A 12231-nucleotide genomic window follows, 5' to 3' on the forward strand; every position below is an offset into this window, starting at 1 on the left:
TGGAGAATTTCCAGGACGATAGACACTGCCACTTTAAGGCATACGTCGAGGTCACGAAAACAGCGTGGAACAGTACACAGAAAAAGGTGCGCAGTTGAATCGGACAAACTCAAATTCTTTACAAAAAATCTGCCTGAAAAGGCGACCACAGAAGGAATAGAACCGAACAAACATAGTTGCATGCTGTTGTGGCCAATACGAGGACAAGGAACAAGCGACAAGCTTTGCCAGGATGACTGCACTGCAATGGCGATCCAACGGATTTCAGTGTAGAGCTAGCTAGAGCTGCCGATCATGATGGGCATGATGGGGACAAACACCTCACATGCTCCAAATCTCTTTCTCCCGGCGTGCGATTTGGCACCGAAAGGAAAAGCGGAAAAGAATGAGGAAGTTCAGACAAGAACGCCGGCAACCCGAAGAATTCAGGAGGATCCAAATCCGAAGCCCAAACCCATTCGTGGGAAGCAACATGAGAAAGATTAAAGCAAAGGGGGAGCAAAGAACAGACAGTATCCTGGGGCAGTCGGGACCAGTTTGAGATCGATCAAACTAATGCTAATTGCATTAACACCTTCCCAGTCTAGATTATACACTGGTACTGTTCAATGTAGATGAGCATGTGCAGCACCAGCTACGCAGTGGCCCGTCTTCGTATCATTTTAAATTTTCTGACGAGGGGAGGAGATGAGATTTGATGGATTACTAGTTTACTACTGGGGACAGCGAAGAGAAAAAGGCCCATGCTGCTGCTGTAGAAATTACATGACAGGAGACTAGGAGAGTGAGAGAACAGCATGATGATGCAAGACGTGACAACCACGGATCTTAGAATTCAGTGCCGTGGAGCTGAATTTAGGCAGAAATTGCCATATTGGAACAGCATGGAGCTTCTCAAGCATATACATCACAGGGTATGAAACAGTGCAAGGATCAGTAAAAACACTGGCATTGTTGACTACTGCATTGCATTCCAGAATAGTAAAGGCAATGGAGGAAGAGGCAAAGATTGATGTCAATTGTGCAACAAACAGTGAGGATACTGGTATCATACAGCACAGCAGAACCGATAATTCATCTAAGATGTTGTATAATTATTTGTTAACTGTACGAGCACACACCACTAAAATTTTGGTTCGGATGAAGAAAAAAGGGGGAAATGGTGATGATGATGATCCTACACACACATTATCTCTCGCAGCAATATCTCAGTATACCACCTAAAATGATCCCAGGAAGATCATGTTTCCACCTCCCAAAAGCTTATTTGTCCCTCTTCAGAATAATTAAGCCTAAAGCTGTAAATTAACGAGCAGCCACCCAAGCATCGATTGATTTCTTGGTTTGCTGAATTCCATGGATGTTTCTTCTTCTGTGAAAGGGCAGGTAGAGTAAGCCAGATGAGAGGAGTGAGCAAATGGACGGGACCTCATGGGGGGATCAAGGCGGCGTCCTGAAGGCCTGCACGACCAGAGAGAAGCCCGGGGCGGCGCCTTCCTCCTCCAGCCAGAGCCGGCTCTCGAGCGCGCTCCTTGCCCGGAGCATGACGACGGCGCAGCCTGGCGGGTCCCGGAACCACCAGCCGTGGAGGTCCCACATGACGTCGACGGGGGCGCCGTCGACGAACACGGTCTGGTTGCCCCTGAAGTTCCACCGGAGCCGCCGCGCCTGCACGGCCCGCTTCCCGTCGACGCTGACCCACAGCTCCTCCCCGGCGCCGGCGGAGCTGCTGGCCGCGCAGCCGACGCTGACCTCGTGCTCCGGCCCGCCCTCCGCGAAGCGCACGCGGGCCGTGTGCATTGCGGCGGGGTCGGCCACCAGGACGCGCTCCCGGCGCACCACGGCCAGGCACCGCGCCTTGGAGATCTGGCCCTCGAACTTGGCATTGACGAACTCCGCCGCCAGGTCGCCCACGGCGAGCGCGACCTCGGCGCCGGCCACGGCCACCACGTAGTACCCGTGCAGCGGCTCCGGGGACGATGCGCCGGGGTCGTACCGCGCCGCCGTGAGGTCCCAGAACAGCGCGAGCGGCGCAGAATCCCCCGCTTCCCCCGCCGCCGCCGCCTCCCCATCCGCATCTCCGCCGCCGATTCCGCCGCCAACATCCAGAGGGAAGGCGCGGGAGCCCTTGCGCCTCCGCAGGAGGACGGCGGGCGCATCGGCAGACGGCGAGAACGAGAGCGTCGGCCCGACCGGGGAGTGCGTCCAGACGAGCCGCAGCAGCAGCGGCGGCGGAGCAGGATCAGACGCGCCGGATCCCAGCAGCGTGGCGCGGTAGCACGCCGTGACGGAGATCGTGGACGCCGGCCCTCCGCCGCTGCCGCCGGAGCCGGCAGATGTGAGCGTGGAGGCGGGGCTGGCGCAGGCGACCCGCACGGCGCCGTCGCCGATGCAGGACGCCAGGTCGCGCATCGACGAAGGAAGCAGCAGGCTCGACGCGCTCACCATCCCTCCCCCCGCCGGAACCGACCGGAATCTGGAAGGAGATCTGCTCCGCGCTGCTGCGCCAGGTCGACGAAGAGCCCCAACGAAAGCAAGCGGCGGAAGTTATGAGCGAGAAGGCGGTAGTGGCAGGGAAGAAGAAGAAGAAGAAGAAGAAGAAGAAGAAGAAGAGACGAGAAGGGCTGAGATCGGGGCTCCAACTCAACTCATAATGGCAACCCCAGCGGCGAGGGTGGCAAAGGCAACCGATAACTGCCGGAGCGGAGGAGGAGAGGAAACTTCCGATTTAAGTCTGCTCCAAACCGGATCCGGCCGTCCGATCTCGGGGCCAGATTCAGCCACAACCGCCCGATCGCACGGGAAAGCGTCGCCGTCTTTAACGTGCGCCAGAGGTTTATTGTCCGATTAAGGTCATCGATTTTGTCTGGCTTGTGCCTATTAATTTTTTTTTCTAAGGACCTGTGGGATACTGACTTGTGTCTATTAAACACTAATAACTTTGGATCAGCATTGGTTTAAGCCTTTGATGAACATTAAAGATGAAACCATCCTTGTCTAAAAGTCGCACCAAATGTGATGTTTAAGACTGAAAATTGCACCGAACATTTCAAAGAAGATGCAGGCCTTCTTCGAAGAGTGCAGTTTTGGAAGCTTGGAAAGAGGAGAGAGCAAATTTAGGTGGCTGAGATTTCCGAAACGATTTTTTCGATAACTTAGAATTAGCAAAAGAAAGAAATAATAGAAAAGGAAAAAAATCGTTGATGAACAGTTGTCTGAATTTTTTTCTTAAATTAATGAGATCATTTAAGAGCATGCCGAAAAGATATGCGCCATTTGTTTTTTACTGATTGAATGGCTAATATTAATTAGTAGTATTAATTCTTAGAAGGAAAAGCTGAAAAGGCGCTACCAAAGATTGTGCATGGCTAATATGGACTTTGTACTTATATGGAGTAATTTATAAAAAATAATAATATCTCTTTTTCCAATTTTTCTTTTGTTGACACTTTGGCATATACATGTTGGTTATTAATTATTCCGTCCGTTCCTAAATACTTGTCGTTGTTTTAGTTCAAGTTTGCACTAAAACAGCGACAAATATTTAGGAACGGAGGGAGTATTTCTTAACTTCAAATTTCAGAAGAGGAAAAAACATGTCTTTTCTTGAGAGTGAATTTTAAACTTTTATATCTTGTTTGCAATTTTGTGACAGTGCTTATCTGTCCGATCCAATTCCCGATCCATCCTGATTTGAACAAACGGTTTTGATATTTCTTAGGCGACTTAGAAATAACTATTTTTTAGTCACGATAACAACCTTTTGATTCAATCATTGAGTTTCAAGTAAGATTAATGTAGATCCGATGGGTAAGAAAATCTTCGTTGGATGGATACGATGGTTGACTGAAAAATAACTATTTTTTAGATGACCGAGAAATAGACACTCCCGTTGGATTGGGCAGGCAAGCGGTCAGGTGAAACTTTACGCCGTTGATCTGGCATCCCGTCATCTGCCACGTAGGCCTGATATTTGAGCCCCAAAAATGATAAATTGGCTAAAGAACGATGGATTTTGACGGCGATGACTAACGGGACAAAGATTGCTCTTCCCCCTGTGGCTCCGCGGACCGATGATTGTTTTCATTCCCGGGGGCCATGCTGCCGGCGTCGCCATCCGGGCTGCAGTCGCGAGTAGTTGGGGTTGGGGACACCAGCCACGGGAACATGGCCACTGTTGGCGGCCGGCAACGCAGAACGCATGCCTCTTTTCCCCTTCGTTTCATTCTGTCTTGTTTCTCGGTTTGTTTACTCAATTTCTTTCTTTCCATCGAGCACGTCGATGGATCGGCATTTGGGATGATTGATTGGGGTTGGCGCAACCGAACGCTGTCTGCCGCTCGTGCTCCTGCTCCTGCCCCTGGTCCGTGCACATCATGGGCGAAATGGACATGGAATTGGAAATGGAAATGCTGCTGGTCTCTATCATCGATCCCCAGGGCTGCATGGGGTTCTTCCGGATCGATCCATCTCCGTGTGGGTTTCAGGGAAGGTCAACAAAAACAAAGTGATTGACCCGATTATAGAGAGCAGCTTCATCGCCCCTAGATCCCTGGAAAAACCGTGCACACAAAGAACGTGCATGTGACGATCGAGCTCATCAGACAGAAAAAAGAAGAATGGTGAACGAACGTGTGTCATGCAAGAAGAAGAATATGAAAGCAGCGCTGGCCGCTGGGTTGGGCTAAAATAGGCCTAATGGTGCTATACTTATATATTTTCTTATTTGTAAGCTACATAATCAATGGGTTCTCCTTCTACAGCGACGGTAGTCCCTGGATCCGCCCCCGATCAGGCCGATGAGCGTTGGGAATGTATGCAACTAAGCATGTGGATCAAGGATCACGCATCAAATCACCCATGGTCCCACGACGTACGTGTTAACGTGCAGTATGGTCGATGAACAGAAGAAAAATACGGGGACCTAAGTACGGTCATCGTCCATCAAGGCTTATATACCAACACCACATCTAATCGTCTCTTAAAACGAAGTCGAGAACCATCTTCTGGGCTGCGTGGTGGTAAGAATTTGTCGTGTTCAATTGGGGAGAGTCTCTCTCCGGGCAAGTGCCAAGTGCGTGCACACGTGGTGGTGTGCGTGTGTCCTCGTGTCCGTTCCCAATTTTTTAAATCAGACAAGAAAAGTCTCATCTCCCAATGATTGATCATTCACAAATGGATTAATAACTACACCGACAAGAAAAGAAGAATAAACTAAAGGATTAGTAGTACAAACCAAGCCACAACTCTCGTACAATCCTTGTTTCTTGGCTAATAATGTCCTCCTCAACCTCAACCGCGAGGTGATTTACGTTACTTGTTGTAACCTGCAAAAGGCAGTACTGGTAGTACTAGAAAAGACATGGCAGGTGAAAAGTGTCGCACGGAGAGAGAGACTTCGGCCGTGAAACCATAAATCCGGAACCCCTTTTCTTTTGGCTGAATCACAGGTAAAGAATTTGCCAGGTTGGGGGTCGGCAATGCTAGTAGTAGGCAGCAGCAGTGATGAGGCTCACCTGCTTGCTTGCACAAGATCACGGTCCACTCCAGTTCTTGGTCCAGTCAATAATGGCTCAAATCTGAGTCCCAGAAGTTTGTAAGCTTGTAGAAAAGAAGGTGAGAGAGTTCCTGCTTCCAGAAGGGGACTGGGAATGTGAAGCCTGGATTAAAAATTGCTTAACTGAAGACACAATATTGAACTGAGATTGGAACGACCTTCGATGAGAATGTGATTCATGCACCTGTGAGACCGGGCACTTGATCCCAGAGACATTATAAAATCGGCCCATGGTTTGTTGACTTTGGATTTGTATTATTTTTCTCTGACGAAGGACTTTAGTTTTTTATATGTTCTCGAGTTTGGAAACGAAAAAGGTACTTACTATATTCAGTCATAATTGGTTGAGCAGAAATGAGACAGTCGCCTGGAATCAAGGAGAGCAGGATCCCTGAAAACAATAGACATCAGGAATTCTTTAGCTTCCAGGTTTCAGCTACAGGCAGAAGCAGAATCAAATGCTAATTCTGCAGATCTGTTTGTCGTGTCCTTATTATGGAGTTATGGTAGATCAAATTATATATGTAACAGACGTGTGGCCATGATTTAATCCATCTAAATGTAATAAATGTATTGTCAGGAAAGTGAGAGGCAGATACAGAGATACTGCAGTCAAAGTATGCATGTGTATCAGTTATATCTGATACTGTAAGCAACAGCTAATCTTTTCTTTCTTGGTAAACTGTAACAAGTTGACAAATTTAATCCACAAAAAAAAAGTTGTCATTTGGGGTTTATTTATTAAAGGAAGTGCGCCCAAAACATACAAGCTGACAGAACGGGCCTTTCTGACTTTCTGTTCTAACCAACCATAGAACAAGGTGACAAGTTATTTCCAACCTTGATAATTAAGCTGGCAACCACTATATATGCTATCAGAAAAGGCGGGCAAATCCAATTGATATCCGGAGGAGGATTGCAGGTCGGCTCCCAATTTGGAAATGAACTTGTCTTCTTCTTCCTCCATGCTTGAATGCTGTTGTTGTTGGATTTTCTTAAATAAATATACATAGGCCCATCACCATGGCAGCCGCAAGTTGGAGCTGCTGAAAACTGTTTACTAATCTTCCAACAGTTCTCAGAACCTACTGCAATACAGTAAGTAAGACTGGTCAATACCTTCAGTAAAATAGTATGAGGTTAAAACTGAACCTTTGTTTAACTTGGAGTCCACTTCTACAAATCAAGAGCTGACAGTAATTAATTAAGCCAAGCCAGTGACATCAGAGCCCAAGCGTGCATCGGTGAGCCATGATGCTGCGGACCTAACTAGCACATGCGCAGAGATAATCAAAGAATTGTCTTGGAACAAAACACAGCCTTAATAATCTTGTCTCTCATGCATTGAGATATAATACAATGCCCTTACCAATTGCCTAGCTGGGCCTAAGTCGGTACGGGATTTGCAGCAGCGCCATACTGTTGCTTCTTTGCTGTAGCTACAGAAAAAGATTAGTTGGCGGACCTCCAAAAGGAAAAAAAGGTTGGTTGGCAACGGAAGGGAAGGACAAAGGAATAATAAGTAAGGGAAAGACAAAGGGATAGTAATAAGTAAGGGAAAGAAAGGCAGCAGTGCTGGTTGTCTATGGGTTCTGCGACAGCGTGCTTGACATGGTTCAGAATGATGAGATGAGAGCAGCAGCTGCAGGATCAGGACCCTTGTTCTAAGCTTTGGTTTAGTTTTCTATCAACTTGCTTTTGCTATTCAAGTTCCATTTGCAGCGAAAATTCAGTTCCCCTGCCACAGAAGAAGAAGAAATAAAAAATGACACAAAAATGATTCAATTTGAACCACATTTTTTTTCAAAAAGAGGAAAGTCGCCCGGCCTCTGCAACTTTGAACCACATAATATATTGGGTTATATTAGCATTTGAAGTCAAGTGGAATTTGATCACTTAACCCAGATTGGACGCCAAAATGCTTTCGGCCTTATTTGCAAACAGGGGCCCGACAAAGGAAACTGGCAACAGAAGTTGGCGAACCCAGCGCAATTCGGATCAAGCACTAGGCCTGCTCTACGAGAAAGGCCGCCCATGGCCCGAAAGCCCAGACCGCCAATAATGCTTCGGCTTGATCACTCTCCTTTCTTTCGCTTAAAGAAAAACTACTCTCTTTCTCTGTTAAAAAAAACTAGTTACTACTCCCTTTCTTTCTTAGCTTCTTTCTTTGCAGAGAATACAGTGCTACTTGTACAGTCTGTTTCCTTCTGAACAGTGCAATAACTCGATGCACTCTCTTTTTCTTAATACAGTACGGAGTACAGTACTACTTGTATGGATGTTTATGCAAATACACTATCTGTACTGTAATGGTTTGCGTAATTCCCAGTTGACCGAGATTTCTTTAGATCTCAATCATCTCCAGTTGTGCATTCTGAGATTAGAAAGGCGGTTCCGGAAGGTGTGCAATTTTAGCAAAAAAATTAATCTGCATGTTGTTCTGTTCTGACCATCCATGGTCAACGCACAGATCAACAACACACCATGAGACATGAGTACTATTCCTCCACACCATCCGCATCCGAAAACTTAAATTAATTTAATCGGGGTAAACGCTTACACAGATCGAAGTTTTCACCGGTCAGCTACACATGCGCTGATGAGCTTAAAGACCGCGACATCTGAATGTTTAACGATTTTTAACATCGACATCAGCAGTGAACAGAAGCAAGAACCAGCTGCAAATGCACCTACAGATATACATTTATACGTATCTTTCTTTTAAGTTCGCTCCATGGGGGGGGGGGGGGGGGCAAAATACATAAAGAAACCAGGGTTGACATTTTGCCTGTTCATACTGATACTCCACTACTAGTCTCTTTCGAGCAGTTGCAACTTGCAGAGCTCATCCATGTTCATCTCGCACATATATGAGGAACCCAGCAAATTGTTATTAGCATTTTTGTTGCTTAATTTGTTGGTCAACTTTGCGGTGAGATGGATCCAGCCCGGATCCAACGGCCGTTGACCTTCAATCTGATGATGCATTCTGCACGTATCTTGGTAATAGTATATATGCAGGTTACTGTAAGTAGTATAGGCTGCAGCTCTGTCCCAAGCATTTGACTTACGGTTCTCGTGTCCCTGCAATGTGGGAGGAACGCAAGCTTGATCCGGCGATCGCCGTGGCGGCGGCCTTGCTCTGCGTGGCCATGGCCATGGCCGTCGCGGAGGCCAAAGGTAAAGAAGAGCCGGTGACGGAGCTGATGAAGGGATTCACGGCGGCGCATTCCGCGGGGTCGTCGGCAGGGTTCGAGCCGGTGCTGCACGCGCCCAACGGCGCCTTCGCCTTCGGCTTCCTCCGCGTCGGCGAGAGCTCCCTGGACCTCGCTGTGGTCCACCTCCCGTCGTCCTTCGCGCTCTGGCGCGCCACGCCGGCCCGGACCGCGGACTGGGCGCGCCCCGCCACGCTCTCCTTCGACGACGGCCGCCTCGCGCTCTCCGTCCCCGGCCCCGGCAACGGCGCCCACTCCGTGCTGTGGAGCACCCTCAACATCGTCGGCGACACCGTGGCGCTCCTCAACTCCTCCGACCTCGTCATCCGGCGCTACGGCGGGAACATCCGGACGCCGTGGCGCAGCTTCGACAATCCGTCGAACACCTTGGTTGCAGGCCAGAACTTCAGCGGGGAGAGCTCTACCCCGCTCGTCTCCTCCAACCGCCGCTTCGCGCTGCGGATGGAGAAGACGTTCATGGCGCTGCACATGGAGTTCTTCTTCAACGGCGGGGCGGCGCGGACGCGGCCGGCGTACTGGCGCTACACGGCCCGCGAGGCCGATGCGCAGAACGCCACGCAGCCGCCCGTCTACGGCCGCGTCGACATCCGCGGCTTCTTCGGGCTCTACATCGAAGAGCAGAGCGTCGACATGATCGCCTTCGACACCTTCGTCGCCAAGAACCTGACGGCCGCCTTCCGCCGGATGACGCTCGAAGACGACGGCAACCTCCGGGCCTACTACTGGGCCGAGGACTCCAAGGCCTGGGTCTCCGACTACAAGGCCATCACGGACCAATGCGGGCTTCCGACCTCGTGTGGGCCGTACGGGCTCTGCGTCCCCGGAGCCCCGGCAAAGGCCCAGTGCCAGTGCCTCGTCAACACCACTGACACGGCGGCCCCGCAGTGCAGGGCAGAGGAGACCGCAGATCTCTGCGCCGACGGGGAGAAGAAGAAGCAGGTGGAATTCGAGGTGGTGCGGCGGCGCAGGGTCTCGGTGGCGTACAAGGAGCAGCTGCCGCCGGAGACGAACAAGACGGCGGCGGAGTGCGAGGAGTCCTGCGCGGCGGACTGCGGATGCTGGGGCGCGGTGTACAGCGGCGGGAGCGGCTACTGCTACCGCCTGGATTTCCCCGTGGAGACGCTCGTCTACGAGGAAGACGACCAGAAGATGGGCTACTTCAAGGTCAGGAAGCCCCAGCGAGCGCGGCGGCGGGGGATGTCGCCGGGGGCGACAGGCGCGACGGTGGCGCTGGCGCTGGTGCTGGCGGGGCTCGCCGTGGCCGGGGCGTGGGAAGGGCACCGGCGGCGGTGGAGGTGGCGGCGGGATGACGGCGGCGGTGTGGGGATGGAGCAGGAGCTCACGCCGGGGTCGTACAAGGACCTCAAATCCATGGACAGCTCCAACAACTCGTTCAAGGCGTGAATTTGATCAGCGATCCATGGATGGAGGGAATTAAGGGACTATTGATCGATCGATTGAATCCGGCGTGTATATGATTGAATGAACTGATCGATCGATGATGCTCTGGTTCTTGAAGCTACATCATCATCCGAGATGCGAGCTGGCTCGATCGATCGGTCAGTTCTTGCGCCTTGCTCAAATATATACGGACCTTGGAGCAAGTATTTAATGGCTGCAGATTTGCTATGCTAATTGCAGAATCACAGGGTAATTTTTTTGCCTGGGGATTGATTGTCAACCATTGTATAGGTTCTCCGTTTCCATGCAACAGTAACAGAGTAACAGCGTAAGTATGCAATGGCCAAGGACGAAAATAGACTGATCAAACTGTGAAAGGGGATTTGAGTAAATATCACAAAACCGTATTTTTTGTTGCTAAGTTTTCACGAAACAACGGTTGTTGCTAATAATCTCTAAGAACCATAATTCTTGGGACAGTCGTTTTCACATGACCCAAATCGGATAGATTAGTGTGTCTGATGGTCTTTCCAACAGATCGGGACCGTTAGTCCTGGGCTTCGCTGGGCAGCGCATGTCGACAGCAAGGGCAGAAGCGGCTACGGGACAGCCACTCCGCAAGGCAGTCATGGTGGAACATGTGCGAGCACGGCATCACCCCCAGATCGTCGTTGGCCTCGAAGTCCTCGATGCAAATGATACACCCCTCGCAGCCTCCTGATGACCAGCGTCATCTCCTCCTCTTCCTTCTTTCGTCTCGTGGTACTTACGCTTCTTGATCAAGTCGGCGATGGCCGCGGCAGTGGCCGGCACGCCCCCAAAGCCTCCGTTGCGGTACGCCTCGCGGTAATCCATCATTCCTCCGTCTTCAAAATCTTCCTCGTCGAGGTCCTCCTCTTCGTCATCGTTGTCGTCTTCATCTTGCGAAGAAGGCTCATCGATGCCGGTGGTGGCATCGTGAGTGTAGAGGTGGCCACTGGGGGCGGCAGGCGGCGGAGCCGGGTCTCCTCTCTGGCGTCGGTCGATCTCGAAGAGCATTTCATATGACGTTACCAGATCACATTGTCTCGGCGAGCGCGGTAAGTATCCGATTAGTTCACTGGTCGTCATCTCGTGCCAATCCATAGTTCAAACCCTCGATCGATAGACGTACGGCTGCCGCTTAATTAAGTATGTTTACGTTACGGGTGATCAATTGAGTTGCTCGCGATTCGTAGTGCTATTGGAGTCATGGACAGTCAATATATACACGGGCTGAGGCCTGAGGGTATATCTGAAGATCGAGGGCAGCCATGAGTCAGAGTCCTTGTCGGAACGTACTACGGACCTAGGATTAGTACATCTATCAGTCCTGACCAGACACGAACAACACCGCTTTGTGTTATACTAATGCTAACTAGAATAGGATTCGGAGTAGGATACAGTTAAACGGAACAACGAGCAGCAATAGACAGAATTCCTGTATGTATGTGTATGATCACAATCTGAAGTACAGAGACGGAATTCCTGTATGTATGTGTATGATGACAATCTGAAGTACAGAGACGGAATTCCTGTATGTATGTGTATGATGACAATCTGAAGTACAAAGACAGAGTATGTGCCGCGATACGCGAGATCACGATATGGTTTACGGCCGGCTCTCTTCCTCAGCTGCCTCCGAGATTGCACACCGTACGTGTGATGGAGGCCATATGGTGCTTTTCGAAAGTGTCCAGCAGCCGCCAGAGCAGGACATTGCCGGTGGTAGCGACGCCGACTCATCGTCCCGTTCACAGCAACGGCAACAAGATGGCTGGTTTTGAGTCGAGGGGCGAGGCCCATCTAATTCTGCTTGATCCGATCGTCAATGGATTTTTTTTAAAGCAACGATCTGGTTTTATTGATTCATGAAACAAAATACAAAAGATCGATACAGAAACGAACACAAATAACAAAGATACTCAAAAAAACTAAAAGCTTTCCTAAAAGTAACCTTTTTTTAATCCACCATTTGCAGCTTCATACTTCTCCACGTATTCGTTACAAAATTCCAAA

General features: G+C 49.9%; 2 protein-coding genes across 2 annotated transcripts; one reads left to right on the forward strand and one right to left on the reverse strand.

Moving 5' to 3' along the window:
- Positions 1 to 995: 995 nt before the first annotated feature.
- LOC100822388 lies at positions 996 to 2805 on the reverse strand. Its single transcript, XM_003578867.4, has one exon. The coding sequence runs from the start codon at positions 2446 to 2448 to the stop codon at positions 1441 to 1443; it is 1008 nt and encodes a 335-aa protein (XP_003578915.1). The 5' UTR covers positions 2449 to 2805; the 3' UTR covers positions 996 to 1440.
- A 3489-nt stretch (positions 2806 to 6294) lies between these two features.
- LOC100836071 (PAN domain-containing protein At5g03700) lies at positions 6295 to 10572 on the forward strand. Its single transcript, XM_003577005.4, has one exon. It carries the CDS (start codon positions 8647 to 8649, stop codon positions 10195 to 10197), a length of 1551 nt encoding a protein of 516 aa, XP_003577053.1. The 5' UTR covers positions 6295 to 8646; the 3' UTR covers positions 10198 to 10572.
- Positions 10573 to 12231: the final 1659 nt, after the last annotated feature.

This window comes from Brachypodium distachyon, chromosome 4 (genome assembly GCF_000005505.3).
Source record: "Brachypodium distachyon strain Bd21 chromosome 4, Brachypodium_distachyon_v3.0, whole genome shotgun sequence".
In the NCBI taxonomy this organism is placed as follows: domain Eukaryota; kingdom Viridiplantae; phylum Streptophyta; class Magnoliopsida; order Poales; family Poaceae; genus Brachypodium; species Brachypodium distachyon.